The 26,992-nt window shown below is 41.4% G+C and overlaps 1 protein-coding gene across 3 annotated transcripts in view; it reads right to left on the bottom strand.

Annotated features, from left to right (window-relative positions):
- LOC126481214 (band 7 protein AGAP004871) overlaps nucleotides 1–26,992 on the bottom strand; it is a 552,309-nt gene that overhangs the window by 33,982 nt on the left and 491,335 nt on the right. For all 3 annotated transcript variants that reach the window (XM_050104815.1, XM_050104817.1, XM_050104818.1), the window contains 2 exons: nucleotides 13,322–13,400; nucleotides 2,500–2,601 (listed from right to left, as the gene is read on the bottom strand). In XM_050104815.1, the coding sequence (XP_049960772.1) occupies nucleotides 2,500–2,601; nucleotides 13,322–13,400 (181 nt within the window). The remainder of the gene's footprint in view (nucleotides 1–2,499; nucleotides 2,602–13,321; nucleotides 13,401–26,992) is intronic.

The following is a 26,992-nucleotide window of genomic DNA, read 5'->3' as shown; positions in this document are numbered from 1 at the left end:
TATACTATTATAATGAATTTATAACCCACATCATGTGAGTATCTTTTATTTTTTTTCATTATGAAGCTAACTACTAACAGAAATATTGTACTATTACCAACAACACAAATCACGTTCAATTCAAGTTCACTGGCAGTGTAGAGTGCAATGACAAATCATAGGCTAGATAATGTTTTGGGTTTGTGATGATGGGGTGGAAGGGAGACAGTGTTAGCAAGCTTGTGAATCCCCGCAAATCATATTCATCATATCAGCACATTGCTGCTCTCAGTTGAATCCAATGCTGCCATATAGAGATAAGTTTACTGCAGCATAGAATGTATGGCCATGTTTAAGACTGGCATGAATTTCAAATCAAACACTCAACTTTTTATATTAATTTCAAGTATAAGATGAACCTGAATTCTGGAGGTAATCTTTCAAAGAAAAAGTGCATCTTATAGTCCACAAAATACCATGAGTCATGAGTAGCAATCTATCCTTTTCATGGTGTTTGTATTCCACCCTGAATTTTCCATTGCTCAATAATTTTCTGTCCTTTTTCTGTGTGCACACATAAATTGCAATGGAAGAATAAACATACACAAATTCTTCCCAAGCAAGAAGGCATAAAAGGAGGTGCACAACTGTCTAGCAAAGTGAATTCATAGGACAGAGCAATAACAATTGAGAAACTCACATATTAAAGGAGATTCCACAAGACTCAAAGAAAATTATGAAGAAACTAAACAAACTGTGAGATGTAAGGAAGAAAGATTAGGGTTTAACACCTAATTGGCATTGAGATCATTAGAGACAGAGCACAAGCTAAATCTGGATGCCCAGATGTGGATTTGAACCATTGTCATCCCAAGTCCAGTGTGCTAATCATTTCACCACTTCACTTGGTAAAAATATCAGATAAGAATGGTTAAGTGAATGAACCATGTACAAATAAACTGATAATTCTCTACCTATAGATGCTGATCTACTGATATTGAAATGGTCCTACTCTGATGTAAAAATAATTACATCTTTGAGAAACTGTTTAGACCATCACTGAACTGCAAAGCAAAATGTAGAAACTGAATTGAATGAGAAAGGGCTATTTATATGTCTGTACATGAATCTCAGAAGAATTGTTGTTTAATATTGTCAGCTTTTGGTTTCTTGTTTCCTCATTGCTGTGTGTGTCAGATTAGACATTTTTACCATTCTATATTAGAATATTTTAGTATTTTCACTGGTTCCCCAGTACCTTCATTGACTAATGCATGATAGATGGTGTATTTTTGAACAATTGAGTGTTGCACAAAATTTCACTTATATTGTCAGTTGTAAACTACTTGTATGCTTTTTACAGATTTTGGCAGCAGTATCACCTTTCAGACAATTATTGATCCTTAATTTTAATGTGTATTTACTCAAGTAAACATACCTTTTGAAGAATTTTTTAAAGATTTTGAATATAAGGTATAACATATTTCATGATAGATCAACAGCTGTAAGCTAAACTGCCTTATTCCACACATTTTGCCAGCAATATCCTATTTGGAAAACCATTTCTCCATGCTGCAGCACAAATACTAATGTGATTAATGCAACATTTCCACTTTTTCTGCTCATTGGTCTATTTTTACTAAGTCAGTATTTAAAAGTTCACAAGTGCAGCATAATCGCAACTATTATATATGTCACGTATTAACACTGTTTCTGAATTTGTGATGACAGTCAGTGCGTGTAAATACCTACAAAGATTTGAGATGCTTTGTTAGCTTCACAGTGTCATAAGCTGACATATGGTCGGGAGAGTGGTTTGCTGACCACATGCCCCTCCACATCTGCAACCAGTGATGCCTGTGGGCTGAGGATGACATGGTACTGTTTGGTACCATTGGCCCTTTATGGCCTGTCCAGCAATAAATTATTCCATGTATTTTTCTTAAACAACACAAACTGCATATTTGGGTGTTGCAGTCTCAGTTCTTAAATATAACTTGAAAACCAAGTAGTATAATAGATTCGGACTTTAAATTAATTTTTCTGTATCTCTTTTAAAGTTTACATGCACTTCACAGTGGTTTTTAGAGTATGGATAGAGAAGTTGATGGCACACACAAAGAATGGTGGTCATTATTCCTCTGTATATGCTGAAGTTTCCATTATTTTAGTACCATCATCACTGTAAGAAATGTATGTTGAAGAAAATCATGTATTTTTTATTCTGTTTGCAACACAGGCTCTGAATTTTTTTTAGATTTAGCCTATTCCCAATGTTAAGTACCCTTATTGTGTCACTGTATTGTTTTACAGGGTTCTGTTTAATGTATATGCAACAATCTTGCACTAACTAATCAAAAGACTGACCAGAATCATTTAGTTCTTCATTGAATCTTCTCTTTCTTTAATTCAAATTGGTAAGGATGCCAACCCAGTGAATTATGTACAATATAAATGAGTGCTCTATAGAAGAATTATTTTTATCATTAGTGCTAAAATACTGTTTCTTATTTTAATTACCTGCAAATACCGGAGCTGGAGAGCAGCAGGAGAGTCTCCAATAACTTCAGATGCTTCTCGTAAGGCTCTTGAAGCCTTTTGTTCACCTTCAGCTGCAATTACCTGCAACCATGCCCATACCAAATACATATTAGACAACTCTAGAATAAATCTTTTTGAAAGTGATTGATAAAAAGAAGACCTTATTCACCACTTGGGCAGTGGTAGTTCTGCTGAAATAGTCCAATACCTGTGTGAACAGAAGCCAATACTAGGTAGAAACAGTTAAAACAGTTACATTTACTGAAGCTACATGAATTAATTGCTCTAACAGAAGCATGGGAAAGTTTAAACAAAGGTTGAAACTGACTTTTGAGCAAAGGTTGCCCTCAGTGACAGATACCACAGATCATTTTTATGATAAATCTTTATGATAAGGAACAAGCCATTTTACATTCACTACACAAATTATTTTGTAAATATGGCTACATGTTGAACATTTATAAGTTTTTTTGTTTTATTTTTTATTATTAAATATACACATGTGAGTTAGCAATTTCTACCCAGCTCCTTTTACACATTACTATGACAGAAATTCTTCTAAGGAATAGAAGGAGTTGTCAAAAAGAAACTATTACACTTTACTTTCAAAGTTTACTTTGCTCACTGTCAGATATTTTGTATCTTTGGATGACCAAACATTTCGGCAATGCCATCTACAAACTGCAAAATTTTTATTTCTTCCCCCTGAACATTAATTCTCTTTCTAAATTTATCCTTGGTTTACTTTACTGCTTGTTCAATGTATAGACTGAATAACACTGGGGAGAGGCTGCAACCCTTCTCATTCCCTCCTCAACCATGGCTTCATTTTCACACCCTCTGACTCCTAAAACTGCAGCATGGTTTCTGTACAAGCTGTAGATAGCTTTTCAATCTATGTTTTTTTAATCTGTGCTGCCTTCAGAATTTCCAAGGGTGTGTTCCTGTCATCAATGTCAAAAGCTTTCTCTAAGTCTACAAATGTAGGTTTGCTTTGCTTTTGAATTTGGTAATATTCATACATATCGTCACCTGCCTTCTTTGGAATAGGATTTACTGATTCTTCTTGAAATCTGAGGATTTCACTTGTCTGACATATCTTGTACATAAGATAGCTGGCTCTCCTGAGGATCTTAATAATTCTGAGGGAATGCTGTCTACACCAGGAAACTTCATTTGACTTTATGTCCCACCTTATGTTCATTTACTTCCTCTTCTCTTTCTAAAATATTGTCTAGAAATTAATTTACCTTCTACAGTCCTTGCATATTTTACTTCAACATTTCAGCTTCCTCTTTTGTTAGTAGTGGATTGCCAGCTCAGCTCTTGAAATTCCTAAGGCACCTCTCTGTGCTTCAAAGGTCTCTTTAATTTTCCTATAGGTGGCATCTAGTCATTTGGCTTCGCTACTAAGACCTTTTGTTGGCAAATGTACGCACCATATTCACAACTCTGCGGACTTTATCAATAGACTGAGAACACTACAGCTGAAGGATTCGGACTTGTTAGTAAGTTTCGATGTCGTTTCACTATTCACGAGGGTCCCTCTTCTGGATTCATTGTCACTTATCGGCAATACGTTTACGGGCGATATAACGGCGCTGTTTCACCATGCCCTGTCCTCTACTTACTTTCTATTTAATAATGAATATTTTGAGCAACTTGACGGTGTTGCCATGGGCAGTCCTCTGTCCCCTCTGGTAGCAAACTTTTATATGGAAGACTTTGAGGAGAGGGCTCTCGATTCGGCGATGTTGAAACCAACAGTCTTCTGGTGGTACATGGACGATACCTTTGTAGTGTGGCCTCACGGTGAAGAAGAGCTTTCACGGTTTTTACAACATCTCAATTCCATCCACACAAACATTCAGTTTACGATGGAAGTTGAAAAGGATGGTTGCCTACCATTTCTGGACGTCATGGTTAAACGCAGGGTGGATGGGTCATTGGGGCATTCTGTCTATCGAAAACCCACGCATACAATCTGTACCTGCAGGCGTCAAGCTGTCATCACCCGTCACAAACTATGGGCGTCTTTCAAACGTTGGTGCATAGGGCACATGTCGTGTCTGATAAAGACAGCCTTGCAGACGAATTAGAGCACTTGAAATCGGTATTTCAACATAATGGATATTCTGCACATCAGATCAGTACTGCTTTAAGGAGGAAAAAACGTGACCATCCACAAGATGAAGAGGATAAGGAGGTGTATAAGTCCAGAGCATTTCTCTCATATGTGGGGAACATTTCATCGAAAGTAGGCAGAATTTTAAAGAAACATCGTGTGAAAGCAATCTTCTGGCCACCTGCAAAGACTCTTGCTCTTCTAGGCTCAGCCAAGGATGATCTGGGATTACGGAAGGCTGGAATTTATAAAATACCTTGCGAGTGTGGGAAAGCCTACATTGGTCAGACCACACGCACAGTACACGACCGCTGCGTTGAAGATGAGCCCCACACTCGCCTTTTACAGCCCAGTAAGCCGGCCATAGCAGAACATTGTATTTCCACAGGACATACTATGGATTATTCAGCCATGAAAATCTTGGCCCCATCGAGATCCTTCTGGGATTCAGTTGTGAAGGAATCCATGGAAATACATTTAGCGGAAAATCTCATTAATCGTGATGGCGGCTTTTTATTGAATAAGGCCTGGGACCCATTGATTTCTTTAATTTCAACCAAAAGAAAACTTTTTATGGCTTCTGACATGTCGAGCGACAAGTAATTTTAATTTTAATATTGAATATTTTGCATTTTATTGTTTTGGACACGTCTGCATGCATGTTTTACTTTTTTCACGCGTTCGTTTGCGCTCCATAGATGCAGTAATATTGTAGAGAGCCTTGGAATCGACAGGTGGCACGCATGCTACAGTAACTTGTGCATGTGCACCTGCGGCACTTTTACGTATAAATAGAGCGACTTGCACTAGCAATCTCCAGTGTCAAACACTCGCCTGAAGATGGCTGTAAGGTTGTCAGCCGAAATATCGTGGAAAGAAGTCGATGAGATCCGGCTGCAATCCTGAAATCTTGTGGAATAAACATTGTAATTATCTCTTTAACATTGTGATTAGTTGTGGGAAATAAATATTACTTTCATATTTAATTTGTAATTTAATTTTAGCTGACTATGGTTCAGTTTTTTTACTTCCCTCACAACTTCATATTAGTTAGGAATGGTAGTTATCGATAAGTTTTAACTATTGTTATGAATTGTTCAAATCCATATTTTGGTTTTTAGGTGATTATTAAATTGTTTCTGGAAAAATATTCTTTCTGGAAATTCCAAACTCTCCAGAATCTTTACAGTTGCTGGCATTGTGATGCCAATGAGTTTATGTATGCTAGTACTCAAATTTTCATGAACAGCATGTGAAATAGCAGTCATTTTACACATGGGATTAATATAATGAATAAAATTCCAGCTTGGTAGTATGGTATTAGTCGAGTGGTAACTTTGAGATGCTAGGGAATAAAAAATGTGTTATATTGTTAAATTTCCTCACATGAATTGTCATTATGATGTATCAGTACTGAAAACTTTTACAAGTAATGTCTAACACTGTTTCAAGTGAATACATGCATTGGTTCTTTACTGTAATGTTTATGATGATAAGAAATTGGTAAGAGATGTGACAAATTCAGTTGAGCCTATGAAAATTGCTCCTGAACACCATGAGCAATATATAGAGTGTAATGGAACAGCATGACAGGGAAGAAAGTTATGACAATGTTCCTCTTAGGGAAATGTCTGTTACAATAGAGTACTGAATGTACACATGGATGGCCGATTTGGTCTAGGTGACGGCTTGTGAGACATGGGAGATCTGGGATACATAGTGGTCTAGTGCCAAATTTCAGTTGTCACAACTGGTGAAGAAATCTTTGTAAGATAAACAGCTTGCATAACTGTTACATCACATGCATATTTAACAAGACACTATAGTGTAATCTAACAAAACCCACATGCTAAAAGGAGAATGATGAAAAGTCATTTTGTAGCTAAGGGAGAGGACAGATACACTGCTTGACTTCTTGTGAAATGAACTATTCAAGATTTATGAAGACTACAGGTACATATGCAGAAAGGAAAACATGTGACATTTCAAGAAAGGAACAAAAAAGAGAAGGAGAGGTTTAAACATCCTGCTGTGGATGAAATGGACCCAAGTGCAGCTTGATAAACGATTGACAAGGAAATTAGCTGTTGTTGTGACAGTGCCACGAGACTTAAAAGTGCCGCTACGTCAGTACGCGAACACGGCGATAGAGGCGCTCCGCAGCTCGGCCGAGCGCGGGGGCGCCACCTAGCTATGAACGGCGCCGGCCGCATGTCATGGCACGGCAGTCTAATGACAGATACGGAGTTAATAGCATGTAACCCGCTATTGTCCCTACTTTTGTGTATCCACGCAATTTATTAGTGATTAAAGGTTATAACACTTTTTGGCGACGAGGATGGGATATTTTTTTTCCTGCGTTGTGGCATTGTGTGTTCGTGTCGGGGCTGACATGGAACAGCTTATGCAAGCGCTCATTGAACAACAAACACAGCTGACAGCTGCTATTCAGGCACAACAAACACAGCTGACGGCTGCTATTCAGGCACAACAAACACAGCTGACGGCTGCTATTCAGGCGTTGTCGACGTCGCTAACTCATCGTCTGTCTTCCTCTTCTCTGCCTCCGTTCCCTCCTTACGACGAGGCCGCTGAAGACTGGGAGGATTATGAGAAGCGTTTGCGGCAACACTTCTTGGCTTTCGGCGTTGTCGACTCTCCTATGTGTAAGTCATTATTTCTATCTTGGATTTCCCCACGGATCTATCAGCTGCTATCTCAGTTAGCCCCTCTGCGGGAACCTTCCTCTCTGTCCTTCCAAGAAATGTGTGAATTATTGTCTAACTATTACCGAAAAAACACCCACGTCGTTGCCGCCCGCGTGGTGTTCTACCGGTGTCATAAACAGCCCCATCAATCTTACCGGGCTTGGGCGGCGGAACTACACGGTCTGAGTAGGAAATGTCAGTTTGTCACGGACACTCATCATGAGTCTTATGCTGATTCAATGGTTCAGGACGCTATTCTACGGCTTGCTCCTGATAAAGAAGTTCGGCAATGTGCCTTACAACTGCCAAACCCGTCGTTGTCGGAAGTTCTCAGCATCGCTCAATCTTTTGAAGTGTCTCACGCTGCTGGTGCGCAAATAGACGCGTGGTGTGATGTGGGCACTGTACAGACCACTTCGACACGGACAATTTGCCTGTTTCACAGGGGAACGATGATGTGGCAGCGGTTCACTCGCGTCAACAACGTCGCGTTGGGCCACCACGCTCGCAGCGAAAACAGCAACCACAGAAGAAGGTTCGTTCCGCACTTCCTTCTTGTCCACATTGTTTCGTACAACATGACAGGGCCGCGTGCCCAAAATGTTGGGCCACGTGTAATTCATTTAGGAAAAAAGGCCACATTGCTTCTGTGTCGACGAGGACGAGGCATCGGACATGGATGTTAACTGTGTGCTTTCTCAGACAAATAAGTTGTTTGTTACTGTTCGTGTTCTGGATAAAGACATTCGCATGCAAGTGGACACTGGCTCTGCAGTAACTCTCATTAATTCTCGCACATATTTGGAGTTGGGCTCCCCTCCCTTGTCTCCAGTTACGCGAAATCTGCAAACTTATAATAAGCAGAAAATTCCTATCGTTGGCCAGTTTGATGCTTCCATTGCCTACAAGTCTGTTGTTAGGCGCCTCATGTTTTATGTGGTGGATCATGCGGGCATGGAAAACCTGTTCGGTTATGATGCTTTCCAGTTGTTTGGGTTCTCCATTGATGATGATGTGCACCTCATATCTGTGGATATTCCGTATCAACAGCTGGATGGATTGTGTTCTGAATTCTCGTCCGTGTTCTCTACTGGTCTGGGTCGGGCCAAGGATTTTGAAGCCCACATTACTCTTAAACCTACAGCTCACCCTAACTTTTTCCGGGCACACCCTATTCCGATGGCGTTGCGTGCGCCTATCAAGGCTGAGATAGACAGGTTAACAGCTTCAGGGATTCTGCTTCCTGTTACCTCCAGCGAATGGGCATCGCCAATCATGGTGGTTTCTAAACCAAACGGGAGTCTGCGATTGTGCGGTGATTTTAAAGCCACTGTCAACGCTCAGAGCCTCCTTGACACTTATCCTCTTCCCCGTCCTGAGGAGTTATTTACCAAGCTCGCTGGGGGCCAGTTCTTTTCCAAACTTGACTTATCGGAGGCATACCATCAGTTGCCGTTGGATGCGTCTTCCAAGGAATTTCTCGGCATCAACACTCTTTGTGGGTTGTATCAGTACCAGCGTTTACCCTTTGGCGTCGCGAGTGCGCCGGCCATTTTTCAGCGGTTTTTGGAACAGCTCACGGCCTCCGTTCCTGGCTGCATCAGCTACCTGGATGACATTGTTGTCACGGGGGCCTCCGCTGAGGAGCACCTTCTCAATTTGCGTTCACTGTTTCGGGTTCTGCATTCGGCTGGGTTGAAGTGCAATCTGGACAAGTCACAGTTCTTCCAACCCTCCATTGTTTATCTTGGTTTCCACTTGTCCCGTGAGGGTATACGTCCTCTACAACAGCATGTTGCAGCCTTTACCGCTCTACCCTGGCCGTCTGCGGTCAAAGAACTTCAGGCGTTTCTAGGCAAGATTGCTTATTATCACAAATTCATTCCCTCCGCGGTGGCGGTGGCTCATCCTCTGCATCAGCTGTTATGCAAAAACGTTCCTTTCTGCTGGTCCGACGAGTGTGAGCAGGCTTTTGTCCGCCTGAAGGCTCATTTGCAGTCGGTGCCTTGTCTTGCCACATTCCGTCCGGGTCAGCACTTGGTTCTGGTGACTGACGTGTCACAGTACGGCCTAGGGGCTGTTCTCGCCCATTGGTATGAGGATGGGTCGGAACGACCCATCGCCTACGCTTCCAAGACCCTCAACGATGCCCAATGGCGTTACTCTCAAATTGAAAAGGAGGCGCTCGCTATCATTTATGCTCGAAAAAAGTTCAGCGTTTTTTTGTATGGTTCTAAGTTTCACCTCATCACCAACTGCAAGCCACTGGTCTCTCTGTTCAGCCCCTCGGCATCGCTTCCAGATAAGGCAGCTCACCACCTGCAACGTTGGGCCTTATACTTGTCTCGTTTTCACTATGAGATTCACTATCGCCCCACGGTCCAGCACGCCAACGCTGACGCGTTGTCGCGTTTGCCGATGGGCCCTGACCCGGTTTTCGATCAAGATGAACTACTCTGTTTCCACATTGATGAGGAAGAACGTCGTGCGGTCGAGGGTTTTCCACTTACAGGTTCGCAGGTCACGTCGGCTACTGCGCAGGACCCGGTCTTGGGTCAGGTGATCGGTTTTGTTCAACGGTGTTGGCCGGACTGGACCAAGGGCCGGGTATCGGAACCCCTTCGCAGCTACCATGCCTTGCGCCTTCATCTGTCTGTTTATGAGGGTGTTGTTCTTCTGGCCACAGATGGCGCATCTCCACGGGTCGTGGTGCCAGCCTCTCTTCGCAAAGATGTTCTCAAACTATTGCATGAAGGCCATTGGGGGATTTCTCGGACTAAGTCCCTGGCCCGCAGGCACATTTATTGGCCCGGTATTGATTCAGACATCGCCCACATGGTCACTGCGTGTGGTCAGTGAGCTCAACAACTGCTGCACCTCGTACTATGCCCTCTCTGTGGCCTGATCTGGCGCAGCCGTGGGAACGGGTGAATGCTGACTTTGCCGGCCCCTTCCTTGGCACTTATTGGCTACTGTTGATTGACGCCTTCTCGAAGTTTCCGTTTGTTGTTCGATGTCCGTCGCCCACCACTGCGGCGACGACGCTGGCTTTGTCCAAAATCTTTGCGCTAGAAGGTCTTCCATCCACGATTGTCACGGACAATGGCCCTCAGTTCTCTTCGCAGATCTTCCGTGATTTTTGTACTGGACAAGGGATTCATCATGTTACAGCACCGCCCTTCCATCTGCAATCGAATGGGGAGGTGAGCTCCTTGTCCGCACTTTCAAAAGCCAGATGAAAAAATTCCTTAGTGATTTTTCCACAGATGACGCTCTGTTGCAATTTCTGAGTTCTTATCGCTTCACGCCTCTGGGTGATCGTAGCCCTGCTGAACTCTTGCATGGCCGCCAACCGCGCACTCTACTGCACCTGCTTCACCCTGTCAGGCCTTGTACTGTGTCCCCTAGTGCGGGAAAATACCCGGTGGGTGCCGGTGTGTGGGCACGGGTGTATGGATCTCGCCCTAAATGGATTCCAGGGGTGGTCCAGGCTCTTCGCGGCCGCCGGCTTTGTGAAATACGTACGGACGACGGCATGGTTGTTCACCATTACGACCAGATGCGCCCATGAGTGGTGGCCACGCCGGTGCCACCGCCCCTTCTTTCGTCTCCACCAGCCCGAGAAGCCAGTCCTGTCGCTGCTGCCGATCTTCCGGGCGTGTTGCTGCAGCCGACGTCGCTACCGCTTCCGAGTACGCTGGAACCGCCCCAGTCGCGACGCCACCTTCTCCGGGACCCATCTCGCTGGGGCACACCCCCAGGTCCATGACACCTATGGATGCTGCTCCGGAGTTTTCCCCCATCATCTCATCCAGGAGGCGCGTTCCACGCGCAAGCTTCCATCCTGGACATTTTCGACCATACTCTCGTGTTTCTCCGCGGGATCTTCTCGGGGCCTCCCAAGAGGCCATGGATGTCTCCGCACTGTCCGTGTCTCCAAGGAAGTGAGTGTTTTTTTTTTCAAGGGGGGAAAAGTGTTGTCACAGTGCCACGAGATTTAAAAGTGCCGCTACGTCAGTACGTGAACACGGCAATAGAGGCGCTCCGCAGCTCGGCCGAGCGCGGGAGCGCCACCTGGCTATGAACGGCGCCGGCCACATGTCAAGGCATGGCAGTCTAATGACAGATACGGAGTTAATAGCATGTAACCCGCTATTGTCCCTACTTTTGTGTATCCACGCAATTTATTAGTGATTAAAGGTTATAACAGCTGTACCCTTTCACAGGAACCATTTCAGCATTTTACTTAAGAAATTTAGTAAAATTGCAGAAAACCTAAATCTGCATGCCTGCATAGGGACCTGAAGTTCTGTCCTCTTAAATATGAACCATACCACTGTACCCTTTAGTTGTCACCTAAATCTGCAGAGATAATTGTCTTAATGCGTATCATCTGTCTAACCCTGTTCTTGTATTTGCCCTTGGGTCAATACACATTGTTCTCATACCTCCAAAGCCTCAATGACTTCTCCCCAACGTAATTTATCTCCTCTTTCTCAGCCCAGTATGTTACCTTCCTGGACATCAATTTCCTTGCTATCTGTTCCACATTAAAAAGCCCCTGTCGTACAGCCTGGTCATCAATGGACATTGCAAGTGCTGTAACAGGTGATCTGTTGCACAGTATGCAGAAGATCTTACTGAGGCCTTTGCAGGCAGGCATTACCCCTAAATTTAGTCAACATACATATTTCCCTGACCATATCCCTACACACCTACAAGCCTCCAACCATCATTCTGAATCAACTGCAAAGGAGCATCATCCCTTACTCACCGCCTGTTTCATCCAATATTACCTCTGACTTGAACAATTTAACCATATCTTATCACAGGGCATTGACTACTTATCATCATGCCTGGAAATGAGGAACATTCTGTCCACAGTCCCTCCCAACCCTCCCAAAGAGGTGTTCCACCAATCACCTAACATACAAAATACCCTATTCCATCCTTATGCCATACCCAACCTCAACCCCTTCCCTGTGGAAGACCCAGGTGTAAGACCTGTCAAATGCACTCTTTCAGTACATACTACTACTGCCCTGCCACAGATATATCTTATCCTATCAGAAGCAGGACAATCTGTAGAAACAGTTGTATCACATAGTGGCACTGCTGTAATATCTGTGCCACATTTTCTGTAGGAATGATGACCAGCCAGCTGAAACCCAAATTAATGGCCACTGCCAAATTATGGCCAACAACAGAGCTGAACCAAGGATGGAAAACAATGCTGAACATAACATGCTCGACTTTGAATAAGCTTTCCATCCCATGCCACCTGGAACTTTCCCTCCAATACCAGCTTCTGTGAATTACATAGATGGAAACTGCCATTGCAATAAATCCTTTGATACAGCAGTCCTCCTGGTCTAGGTCTTTGCTAGTCCCTGTACTGTACCAACCTCCACCACTGTCTCATATCCCCTCCTTCATTCATTCTACTGTCACAATGTGGTTGGGCAGGGATATGTTTGAGTATGTATGTGTATTCTATTATTTCTCAAGAAATATTCATTAAAAACTTCAGCAGCATTCTTAGCATTGTTTATGTATTTACTGATAACTGAGAGTCTGAGCTCTAAGGTGAGCTGTTACCTTTACTTCCATTACATATATTCTACCAAGAATTTTCTGTTGCCACTATGATGTATGGTGTATTGTTACCATGTGATGCAGAATAATGATGAATAATAATGCAACACTGATTAACACTGACTGATAATATTAAATATTGATTTCTGTAATTAATATCAGATTACAATTCAGGAACATTCCAAACAGACAGTAGGAGTATTTAGTGTGAGTGTGAAAATAACAAATACTGCTTTGGAAGTTTAGTCCAAAAATCCAGTGCTTGCTTGTTACTAATTGTTCACCCATTGATAGCTGTTATCTGGTTTAATACTGTGCCATTTTGGTAATAGTGTAGCATATTCACTACAAACCAGAACCTGATAATGCTCACCTTCGCTCTTGCTTCTCGGGCTGCTTCAGCCTCAGCAGCCATTGCTCTCTGCAACTGCACAGGAAGTCTCACATCCTTTCTGTAATAAGAACGGTTACAAATTTATGTCTTTTACAACTATTTTGGAAACACTGAAAGTAAATCATGTTTAAATATTTTGCAGCCATGATTATGGTAGCAAAGCTATACATCCAGTTCTTTTAGATTATTTTGTAGCATAGGGTCTTAGCAAAGTTGTCAGACTATATGTTTTTCCAGAATGTCGTGATTACTAATTGTAAGAGGAGGTGACTTTATGGAGAAAAACTGACACAAGAAGACATGATTAGTTCACGCTGATGCTCCACAATTTTAAAACTTCTAATGTGACTTTATGGAGAAAAACTGACACAAGAAGACATGATTAGTTCACGCTGATGCTCCACAATTTTAAAACTACTAAGACAAACACAATCTGATAAAGTTACTAGTTACCCAAAAATAATTACAATTAGAGTGAAAAAGACTGAAACACTGTAATGTGATAGATCACTTTCACACAAGAAAAAGAATGCTAAAATGCTTACAGAGTTATAATTAAGTGCAGAATTCAGCATTTAGTTCACTGTGTACAGAAAGTGGGTATAATAATACATAAAAAACACTGCAAAATTATTTTAATTTTTTGTCACACCTTAGACACACTCATACCTAGAACACAGTCACGTCATCCATTTTATTCATCTATTTATACAATGGAAAATACAGGATGGAATAATGACAATATCATGAAAGGACAGACAGGCCCAACAAGAGGGTGGGGGGATCAAAATTCTTGGGGCCCAAGCCTCATGGGGGGACCAAGCCTCTCAAGGGTTTGGATCTCCCAGGAAGCTAAGTTGGCAAATATCAGGCTGCTATTGTAAAACAAATTTTGTATAAATTAATAAATAAAAGAACACTACCCCAGCACCAGTATAAGCAGTCTTCCTTTCCACTTCAGCGGTTCAGTTTTATGAGTCTATTTTATGTTTAATCTTGAATGCACTATATTTTCTTTAGACATTTTGCACTAAAACTACTTTGTGATGGAGTCAAAAAAGTACTTTGTTTAAATGTTGTTTGAAGTCCTACCAAAACATTTCCCCAACAAATGTACATGCCAGCAACTGTGAAACATCATATTTTGGTAAGTTTGCCAACATTCAGAAGTAAGGTGTTTCTGATTCCATCATGAGGTGATTTGGACAGAAAATATGGAAAATATTTTGAATTCAGAGTAAATAGAAAACAGAGTATTTCTGTTTGTAAAAAGTTGTCCTGGAAGAGTCATGAAAATGAAGAAATGAAATTACATGATAGTGGTACATTGGTAATGCTGATGCTCAGAAGTGAAGAGCTAATTTTCTTCTTTTGTTTGTCCATAGAACAGCCAACTTGTATTGAAGCTCTCATCTTACTTGAAGTGACATTATTTCCTCGTCAAAAAGTCTTGGCATTCAGAGGTTTAGCTCAGAAAATTGCAGATCAAAATAATGGAAATATCCTCAGAATCTTAGAACTTCTGAGTCACTATGATCCAGTTCTTGCAAAACACATTAGCAATGTCAGAGACCAACAAGAATCTGGAAAGCATTTATATGTGCATTATCTGTCATGTGATACCCAGAATGGATTTATTTCTAGTTGTGCCAATCATGTCAGGGGTGCCATCTTGGAACACAGAGAAAATTAGAAACATTATTCAATTAGTGTTGCTGCGACTCTTGATTCAAATCATATGAGCAAACAACATTCATCCTTAGTTATATTTACTTCCAAAAGAAAATTAATAAATGTGAAATAAATGAACAGTTGTTGGAATTCATAGATTGCAATCAGAAAATGAAAACTGCTATTGAGCATTTTATTTCTTCATGTGTTTGTCATAGAATTATGTGGAGTACAAGCAGCTGTGAATTGCCATGATACAGATACTTTATTCAGAGAAATTCAACTTCTTACAATCTGTTCAGTAGCAGTCCACAATGTTAGGAAATTCCAAAACTGTGTGTTGGAAGATCTTTATATTTCATGTCTGATACCCATTGGAATACTCAGGTTTGTGCTGCAATATCAATTGCAGCTCACTTGGATAAGCTTATAGTTGTTGTTGAAACTCTCAGTAAGTAAAATTTGTCAGCTAAAACATGATCTGTGGTATGGGGTGTTTTGGATTATGTGAGATCATTAAGGTATTTAATCATGGCATCTATTTAGCTTAAGTTGGTGACACTAATTGGCTGGTGAAGCAAATTACTACATGCCCAAGAAGCTACATTGAGTTTGAGGTAAGACACTCAGAGAGGTTATTAAGTGACTTGAAAAATCTTCGCAAAAATTGGGACACCATTCCTTCTGATCTAAAGTTGTTTCCAGTGCAATTAATATTTATCCTGAATTTTGGGAGGTGCACACTCAGAAGAGAAAATGACTTCATGATGAAACCAGGAATAGATTTATTCCAGATCAATATATTTAATGTCATTATTGACAATCTGGTGGATAACTTAAAAATGTGATATGAAACATTGAAGATTTTAGATTAAACATTTCCTGGAGGAAATGCTCACAAAGCATCATTGACAGTGTTACAGGCAAGTAGGTTATAATATGCTACCTGTTGTATGACTAATGGCAGTTTACATGAGAGTATGTTGATGTTTATTTACTGAAATGTGTAGCTACACTGTGGAACAAGTAGGAACAGATCACTCCATATAACAGCATTACTGGCATCAGGCAATTCGTCATTGTACAAATCAGCATAATATTTAGCCTTTTGTTTTGAAGTGGCGTGAAATTAAATTACATTAAACTAATTTAAAAAATAAAATTATATGGAGCAGACATATATTTTACCATAATTCATTACTGATTAATAGAGACTGGATTATATGCACCATAAAAACCTTAAAACATACATATAAATATGCATGAAAAATTCATAAAAAACACATGAAAAGTGTCAAAATATGCTAGATCAAATAATAAAAAAAACATGGTCATTATCTCAAATTTGAACCCGCGCATATCAATTACAGGGAAGAGCGCCGGCCACGTGAAATATCGGTACATTTAGAATGTTGATATCATTTTCTGAATACTTTCTGGTAGATGTTTTTAAAAATTTAGAAAGTGGGGACACATACCATGTTTCAAGAATTGTTCCTTCTTTGCTGTTGTTGCTGGTAATAATTGGGTGCAATGTGAGTGATTCACAGTGAAATAATTGATGTGTACAGATATAACACATGCAGAGGGGCATGCTCAAAAGCTCTGTAATATTTTATTTAAAAAACATCATACCATCACAAATTCTTTTGAACAGCATTAACTTTTAATTAATACTATTGGACTAAAGCATAATTTACAGTTCATTTTACATTTTTCTGTTGTTATAAACATAAATGACCAAGTACTGTTCCAAGTTTTTGGTAGCAAGATTGAGTCTTTGATCACTCAAAATATTTTTATAAGCAGAAAAGGACCATTCTACATCAACTGAGGTAACTGGCCAGTATTTGAATTTGGGTGCTATGTTGGCCCTTATTGTTTCTGGTAAAAGTTCACCCATCCCATTAATAAAATTATCAATTTGGCATGAAGAATCAAAGCCCAGGTTATCGTTTAAAATGTTTTCAAAATTTTCTTTAAGGTTTCTTGGGTATACCTCCTGCAGTGAGGAGTTCACTAGAATAATTTTATTCATCAACTGAATAGATTCATTCAATGCCAAACCTAGAGTTTCAAGCCTTTTAATACTTGCAGGTATATGGGAAAAATGAGTGATAATCACAGCAATGTCTTTTTTAATACCAGAATCATTAAAAGCTTCCTTGCATTGGTAAACTGACAAAGCCTCTGCACTATTGAAGTGGTTTACCACTCCTCTAGTGGCTTTGAAATGTTCATTGTAAAACACAGCTTGACCAGCTGTGTGACCAGTTGTGTGTCCCAATGAGTTATCACTAGTTCTGGGGTAAAGGCACATTTGGTGTTTTTTCTTTGTAGGTCTTGATACAAGCAGAGGCCTATAGAAACACTTTCTTTGTTGATGAAATCAGTTTATTTAAATTCACAAATGTGGAACGTTCTTCTTCAGCAAGTCAATGTATTCCATGAGCAAAGCATGTCACATGATTCAAATTGGGATAAAATACTATGAGGGCTTTTCATGCTTTGATCATATAGGGAGAAACATCTGAAATAAACACAAACACCCTTTCATCCACAGAAGAGTCTGGAAAAATTTTTCTAATACCCTCATTCACAAATACGGCGATCATAGAGTGATTTACTTTTTCAACGTCTTTTTAGGCCACTAAATAGGAAGAAGAAGGCTCCTCTTTTAAAGCATCAACAAATAAATTTGCAATGTAATAGCTACAAGTGTCTTTAGTTTGGTCAGCTGAAATCCAGATAATGCTGTCCTTGAGTTCATTGCATATTTCTTCCAGAACATTTACATAAATTGTCAGTATGTAATTTTTACGCAATGTTGATTCATCTGGTATATTTTGATTTAAGCAGTATTTATGCAGGAAGCCTTTGAGGATACAGTTTGTAAGTTTGTAAAGAGGAATATTGCTTGCAATGAATGCTTCACATGGATCCCAGTTAAACCGAATTTTTTGGTTACCTTTGGACAAATCCCTGCTACTGCAACTTGCTGTTATCAGAAATTGTTATCATTGTCCTTTCTTCTGTATTCTTGTGATATGAAGACTTGTCTTGACATGCTGGTCTATTTGAAACTTTTTTTTGCGTGAAACGTTTTTCTCACAAACTCGACAACATAAAACAATTCCACCATATGTAAATGTTCCAGAATGGTCAGCCATCCATGAAATGACATTTCTTTTTCAGGTGCCATGGCGCACAATGTGTCACACACTACACATTGTACACATGTTCAACAGTGTACAAGTAAATAGAAAGCTAAGCTGAAAAAAAGAAAGTGCTACTAAATGCTTACATAGTTTAATTTAATTGTTGCCGGCACATATGGTATGACAGTGGAGGGGATTAACCAGGGTCTTGGACACAGGAGCATTGACTCTGTCTACTTGTTCCTGTTCCTCTTCTGTAATGATTTCACTAGGAATTGGTCTCTTCGTTAGTGATTGCACACAGTTCTAGGTCACGGTAAATCTCTGAGACATTAAAACTAGATCGAGATAGATACTGCCCATATAAATTTTTAAAATATTGTAAACATATGAGCAAAATTTTGTGCTGTCACTAATTTTTAGTTAAAATATGCAATAACCAGTGGAAAGGAGCCAAATATGCAAATGCACATGCAACAGGCAAATGCATATAATCTGGTCTCTACTGATTGGCATCTGAAGCCGAGCTTGTAAGTTTGTCAGTCATACCAGTTCTCTCCCTTGCCATGTAGGTTATGGTTGAGCTATCATCCAGTACCCTAGCTGTGGCAATCTTGGGCTCCTCATAACTGTCTTCATCACTAGTTTTGAAATCGGTTTATTACTATTCTTTCAGTCTCCTATTCAATGAAAGAGTCATGGCACCAATATTCTTCTTCAGTATATTTAATCTTTGCACACTTTTTCATGATTAATTTGATTGGGATGTTTGTTCTTTCAAACCCACAATGGGACACTTTAGATACGGTTTATGACTATCCTTTTCTCTGCTACAATTCAAATAATTTTGATTGTAATAAAACATTATACAAAATATATCATAGCAGCTATTACTAGTTTTGTGCCACAACAGAGGGCATGAAATGAAACATTTTTATTAATACAGTTACTTCCGGTAATGCACCATTTTGATCTTGGGCTGGAATGTAATAAAAGTGCTGGAAGTACTTCACTGCGAAACATCACATGGGTGTGCTACTGAAATTATTATAATCAAATGCAATGAAATTTGCAAATATATTTATAAATGTTACATAAATTTGTAGATAGTGCAATCCATACTAATTCTGGCTAAAAATGTGTTTGGAAACCAGAAATATGAATGCATAAAATGTTTTTGGAAAAGAATTACACACTGGAGGCAGCAAATTAACTTACAGTGTCTGTTCTGTAATTAAGAGGCCTGTATGTTCCCACTTTCATAGAAAAACAATGTTACATATTTTAATATATGAAACTGCATAAAGAAGTTTCACAGAAGATATTCTGTGGCCAATAGTAACCAATTAGCTTCAGTAGTTCTGTGGTAAGAAAAACAGCTGAAGTAAAAGCATCTAAACTCAGAGTGATGAGCACTGGCTTTTGTACACAATATGAAGCATTACCAGACATCATATTACCAATGAGCAGTGTTTACATTCTGGTCCTCCACCACATCAGAAAATCAGGAACTTATGGCTACACTGACGTGACATAACATCTCTGGCGTGCAAAACCTCTTTGGGGGCAAGGCGGCCGTTATGTTCTGTCTATGTGATACTTTCAATGTGTAAGGACATATATCTGAAGTGTGACAATAAATGTGCTCATTGTTTTAAAAAGTGGATCAACAGGTTGTTATTTATAATGACAAGGACCCAGAATTCCCACTTTGGTGACCCCGATGACAGTTTGTGATGCCAGTGAGTCCAATAACAATAAAAATCATGTGTGTACAAGTGAATTGCCTGTATCGTCATGTGGCCTACACAATGAGGTGTACCGCCATACAATTTATATGGTCAGAATCCGACCATGCCACCCACCTGCACTATGCATGGAATTTATACATAAAACATTTTAAGGCCCTCCGACCTGCGAGTGGATTCCAGTAGCACAACACTCACAGACAACGCGTACGTACTGCCCGCCATCTTGCCTCAAGATCGTTCTTTCAAACATACAGGAAAAAGTGTGAAGAGAGATCCGGACATTCCACCACTAACATCGCACGCTCAGGGGTGCGCAACCCCCCTCAGAACTTTGCATAAACTTTCGGCGCAGTGCCACAACATGGCTGCTACATCATCTGTGCCGCGAATAGGTTCTGCACCTGGCTATGCACAGCCTCAATTTTCTGATCGAACTGTACAGTGTATAGTGAATGTGACCTCTCCTAGTACCTCGCCCACTTTCGTTAGACATCAGACAGCAATAAAGACCGATCTGAGGGGTGTAACAGTTTTTGGGCCCCCAGGTATACCCCCCCCCCCCCCCCCTCGGGCCCCCAGCAGACGCCCTATTGACTGCTCCCACACCTGTGGGTCTTACACACCCAGTGGTCATGGATTCCAAACCAACTAAGTTACCTAAACTGCCGACTTTTGCAAAAACGCAGCCCAACACATGGTTCGCGTTAGGCGACTATTTTCGCCGCCACAGGCATTGACTCAGAAGAATCATGCTTTGTGTGTTTGGTGGGACATTGGCATGACCATTTGGATTTGATTAATGACATTCTGATCAGCTTGCTGCCTTCAGCGAAATATACGAACGCGAAAAGACTCATTTGTGAAAGACTTTCTCAAGCTCCAGACGAGATTATTCATCATATCATTCACGAGGAACACCTACACGACCTCACCCCATCGCGACTATGGCAATGACTCTGCACCCTCGCACCTGTGGATTTTCTACCTGATACAACATTATGGTCGATGTGGCTCATCAAAATGCTGTTAGCATTGCAACAACAGCCCCTGCCGCTCACCAACAGCACCTTGGATGAGAAGCTTTCACTAGCGGATCGAGCTTTCAGGATTATTAACAGGCGACGGCACAGCATGAAGAGTGGGGATAGCGATCTCAACAGCACGCCCCCCCCCCCCCCCCCCACCCCCTTCTCCCTCCATTTATTCGGGTGAGCTCGCTTCCTCAGCGCTCACACCACGACAGTGGTGATACATGCCTGCCATTGCGGGGAACCAGATAGAATCTCCATGACATCCGCCATGACAACTGACACCACACTGCAGTGCTCCACAATGGACACAGTTGACACCAGGAGCTCTACATCACCACCGCCTAACGCAGCCTGGCCGCTGTGTTGGTTCCACGCCAACATCTTCCTCAATTGACTTTGACACTCTTGCTCAAGTGCAAACAAAAGATGACTCCTTGGCGAGCCTTTTATCTGACAATAATCACTCTCTGTGCCTGGGGCGCAAGACGTTCCCCAGCACACACTCGGAGCTATGGTGCGACACTTCCACTGGCATGCCACGCCCCCTCGTCCTCTCCTCTTTGCGTCACTTGGTGTTTGACACAATGCACAGTCTCACCCTTCCAAGCATTCACACAACTACACACATCTTCACCGAGCTTTTCGTATGGCCTTCGCTTCTCAAAGACTGTCGCGACTGATGTCGCACTTGTATTTCATGCCAGCGGTCCAAAGTCAGACGCCACTGCACGCCCTCCTCAGGTGTCTTCCGCTCTCCTTCTGGTAGACTTCACCACATCCACATCGACATTGTTGGCCCCCTTACCCAGGTGGATGGTTACCGATACTTGCTTACTCTTATTGACAGAACAACTAGATGGGTCGAGGCAACCATTACTACACATCAAGGCCGTCAATTCGAGGCTGTCCTCTTCACAAAAATGTGTGAGCTCTTCGGCATCATCTGCATTCGCACGACAGCTTATGACCCCCAATCAAATGTCTTAGTTGAGCGATGGCACCACACATTAAAGACAGCTCTAATGTGCCATGAGGAACGGCAGTTACACACCCTCCCGTGGGTACTGCTAGGCCTCCGTTCTCTATATAAAGATGACCTGCAGTTCTCGGTGGCCGAACTGCTCTATGGCGAGATGTTGACCCTACCAGGTGAGTATTTCGAGCCTTCACCGCTCCAAGATACCATCGAATACCCCGTGCTAATCGAGAACATACGACAGAGCGCACCCGCCGCGAAAGCACACACTCCATCTAAAACATTCATGCACCAGTGGTTAGACATGTGTGAAGCTGTGATGCTAAGGGATGACACAGTGCGTGCTGCCCTGCAACCCCCATAAACAGGCCCTTACAGGGTACTTAGGCGCTCGTCGAATACATTCGACATCTGTATCAAAGGAAAATCCTTGACAGTATGTAACAACAACAACTGTACATATAATAATTTTTCTTCTGATTTTCGATGAATTAATGTAAGCAATGTTTTGATTTCATTTCTTTTTCTTTTCGTGTCATTATGTTAAAGAAAATGTAAGCAACTTTCGATGTGAATGTTAATATTTATGTCAAATTTCAAGAAATGCTATAACAGAATTGAAGTGTAACACATGTTGAATCTATTGTAACATGTTTAAAATTGTAATTGTGCGCCTGGTCCATACGTAGGCAATGTATTAGGATATGTGGAATGTAAAACCTTTGGTGAATACCCTATCTGTAGGGGAGCGGTAAAGGGTGGATGGCAGGCGAGCGCGGGAAAATGCACACGGGCGCGGCACGGCATAACGGGCTCAGCAATACAGTCGGAGTTGGGCATCGGTCTGAGGAACATGATCCGGATCGAGGAGGCTATCCTGGAAATAGTGGTTTCATTGAGCCTCGGATGTGCCGTTTCCGATGACTATACAGAATGGCTATTTTCTATAGGCACTGAATTGAAAAGGATTGCGACGCTAAGAAGAAGCAAAGTGCCGATACACCAAGAGCCATAGCTGTGATTGTATGTGTGCTGTGCGCCTCGCCATCTCGCCGCCCGCCAACTGCCGCATCGACACGAACAGGTTGAATCTTTAGAAATGTATTCGTGTGGATCAGTGTTAGTTTTGTTCCTGACTGTTCAATAACAACTTAACTTTTACCAGAATTGTCCTATCAATTAATTATCCTTATAACTAACCTAGACAGGGTCCTTTCCACATGTTGTGCAATCTGAGTGCCCCAAAATGAAGATTTAAAGTTTATGTTAATAAGAATTTCCTGCAGACCTTTTTATGCCAGAATGAATTTTAAGGAGCTTTATTGTTAATGAAAATATAAGCAAAGAACAAAGGTCTGACAAAGTTGGAAGTTAAATTTGGAACTGGTTTAGTAATGAAGCTTAATTAATTTGAGACAAAAATAATGGTAGTTAAATGAGGAAGTAATAAGACAAAAAGAGTAGTAACTCATATTTTGTAAATCTTGAGTGATTAATGTTTCCAATAGTTAATAGTTGCTACACAGTGATCATAACAGTTTCAGGGTCCCCCCCCCCCCCCTTTCCACTCTTTTCTTTTCTATTCATTTAAATTCTGGAGTGTACTGAACTGATTTGACCTGCAAAGTTAAAGTCAATATTAAACCTAAATTTATCAGTGTTTTACCCTTATTAAAATTGACATTGATTGTGTGTTTCAAAAGTGCTATTTCTAGGGTAACCTATGCCCGATTTCAGTCAGATCAGTAGACAAAACGCAGTTTGTAGTAATCATTATAGTGTAAGGTTGTGTATTTATAGCTTGCCCAAATTAGTACAGAAAGGGAAAATATTAGTTCAGTAGATTTTTCTGGTTCTAAAATTTACCATATAATGCAGTATTACTACGTGTTGTTATGCTTGTACGTACATCCACTTGTACAAGGAAAAAACTCACTTAATGCCTAATTAGGCTGGCGACCATATTATTAACAATTGGTAGCATCTGCTGTGTATGTTTCTTGCCCGTCCTAATGTGTAGTTGCACTTTAGACTTGCTTGACATATCATGGTTGTTACTGAGTGGGCGTAAGTCTGATTTTGCCTCCATTCAGGTACACGCGGTCAACATATTTACTAAAATCCTTTCTTATAAGGTGAAGCCCATCAACTTATCATAGTACAGGCTTTAAAGAGTTAATGTTTGCAGAGCGGAGACGTTACAAGTGTCAGTGTCTCAACTCAAGCTGGCATGGGTCACTGCAGATGACAGCACCTCCTGCGACCCAACACCACCGACCACGACGGATGACAACCTCCACACTGCCGCCTCCTCAAGGGATGACACACCGGCCACGCCCCCCCCTCCCCTAATGCCAGGAACCCTCACTGGGCAGAGTCCAGGGTCCACACCCTTCACCCCACCCTCTCCTGCTACGCCCGTCACACACTTCTCACCCAACATTCAACAACCCACTACCGTCTCCATCAACGTCTCACACTTTTCACCGTCTGACATCTGTATAACTACAACAAATGATTCTCTCTTAGTCATCCACACTCCCCCCCCCCCCCCCCCCCCCACTCCGCCGACGATGACACCTTCAAACTTTCCGTTCTCCACTCCTCACCGATTCCCAATTCCTTAGATCCTTCCCTCATTCAATCTTTCATTGATGCCACAGGAACACTGTACATGTTGTACCCCATGTCTCCATCTATACCCCCCACCCGCTCTGTCACCTCACGAACCAATCACTGCATACTCCCACCGGTGTGGCACTGTGATTGCATTTTTCCATCCAAAAAGGCTCGAACCCCGACCCCGTCCCACCCAGTTCCCCCTCTGAACGAAGATGGCACGACACCTGCACCCTCCCCCCACAACAGTCAGAGCCTCGTGCTCTGCACTGCGGGGGGGAGGGGGGGGGGGCCTCTGTGGCAACACTGACGTGCCATAACATCTATGGCATGCAAAACTCTTTGGGGCCAAGGTGGCCATTATGTTCTGTCTATGTGATACTTTCGATGTGTAATGACGTATATCTGAAGTGTGACAATAAATGTGCTCATTGTTTTAACAAGTGGATCAACAGGTTGTTATTTATAACGATAAGGTCCCAAAATTCCCAGAAACTCAAATGGTGACATGTTCTGCAATACAGGATAACAATGCATCTAACATGCAACCCAGTTTAGAACTGTTAATAGTGGCTTGATGATACACATGTGTATACTACCATATTCTCTGATTCAACCAACTGCACAATGAACAGCTATTAATTCACTCAATATCTTGTGCAATGCATAGTACCATAGTATAAACCATAGTATACTCCTGCTGGAGTATATAAAAGGCAAATATGGTTCCTCTTGGAGCAGGTAAAAAGATGAGGGCTAGTAGAAATCCTTGGGTAACAGAAGAGATAATGAATTTAATTGATGAAAGCAGAAAATACAAAAATGCAGTAAATGAAGGAGGCAAAAAGGAATACAAAAGTCTCAAAAATGAGATCGACAGGAAGTGCAAAATGGCTAAGCAGGGATGGCTAGAGGACAAATGTAAGGATGTAGAGGCTTATCTCACTAGGGGTAAGATAGATACTGCCTACAGGGAAATTAAAGAGACATTTGGAGAAAGGAGAACCACTTGCATGAATATCAAGACCTGTGATGGAAACCCAGTTCTAAGCAAAGAAGGGAAAGCAGAAAGGTTGAAGCAGTATATAGAGGGTCTATACAAGGGCGATGTACCTGAGGACAATATTATGGAAATGGAAGAAGATGAAGATGAAATGGTAGATATGATACTGTGTGAAGAGTCTGACAGAGCACTGAAAGACCTGAGTCGAAACAAGGCCTCAGGAGTAGACAACATTTCATTAGAACTACTGACAGCCTTGGGAGAGCCAGTCCTGACAAAACTCTACCATCTGGTGAGCAAGATGTATGAGACAGGCGAAATTCCCTCAGACTTTGGAATACTCTCTTTCAAATTCTGAAGCTGGCAGGGGTAAAATACAGGGAGCGAAAGACTATTTACAATTTGTACAGAAAGCAGATGGCAGTTAAAAGAGTCGAGGGGCATGAAAGGGAAGCAGTGGTTGGGAAGGGAGTGAGACAGGGTTGTAGCCTCTCCCTGATGCTATTCAATCTGTATATTGAGCAAGCAGTAAAGGAAACAAAAGGAAAGTTTGGAGTAGGTATTAAAATCCATGGAGAAGAAATAAAAACTTTGAGGTTCGCCGATGACTTTGTAATTCTGTCAGAGACAGCGAAGAACTTGGAAGAGCAGTTGAACAGAATGGACAGTGTCTTGAAAGGAGGATATAAGATGAACAACAAAAGCAAAACAAGGATAATGGAATGTAGTTGAATTAAGTCAGGTGATGCTGAGGGGATTAGATTATGAAATGAGACACTTACAGTAGTAAAGGAGTTTTGCTATTTGGGGAGCAAAATAACTGATAATGGTCAAAGTAGAGAGGATATAAAATGTAGACTGGCAATGGCAAGGAAAGCGTTTCAGAAGAAGAAAAATTTGTTAACATTGAGTATAGATTTAAATGTCAGGAAGTCATTCCTGAAAGTATTTGTATGGAGTGTAGCCACGTATGGAAGTGAAACATGGACGATAAATAGTTTAGACAAGAAGAGAATAGAAGCTTTCAAAATATGGTGCTACAGAGGAATGCTGAAGATTAGATGGGTGGACCATGTAACTAATGAGGAGGTATTGAATAGAATTGGGGAGAAGAGAAATTTGTGGCTCACCTTGACTAGAAGAAGTGATCGGTTGGCAGGACATGTTTTGAGGCATCAAGGGATCACCAATTTAGTATTGGAGGGCATCATGGAGGGTAAAAATCATAGAGGGAGACCAAGAGATGAATACACTAAGCAGATTCAGAAGGATGTAAGCTGCAGTAGGTACTGAGAGATGAAGAAGCTTGCACAGGACAGAGTAGCATGGAGAGCTGCATCAAACTAGTCTCAGGACTGAAGACCACAACAACAACAACAACAACAACAACAACATGGTTCCTCTTTAAAAATCTGACAGAAAAGCTGTCTCAATCTTCATT

Source organism: Schistocerca serialis, chromosome 5, assembly GCF_023864345.2.
Source record: "Schistocerca serialis cubense isolate TAMUIC-IGC-003099 chromosome 5, iqSchSeri2.2, whole genome shotgun sequence".
NCBI lineage: Eukaryota > Metazoa > Arthropoda > Insecta > Orthoptera > Acrididae > Schistocerca > Schistocerca serialis.
The sequence above is the reverse complement of the archived record's forward strand: the minus strand, read 5'-3'. Positions and strand labels throughout refer to the sequence as shown.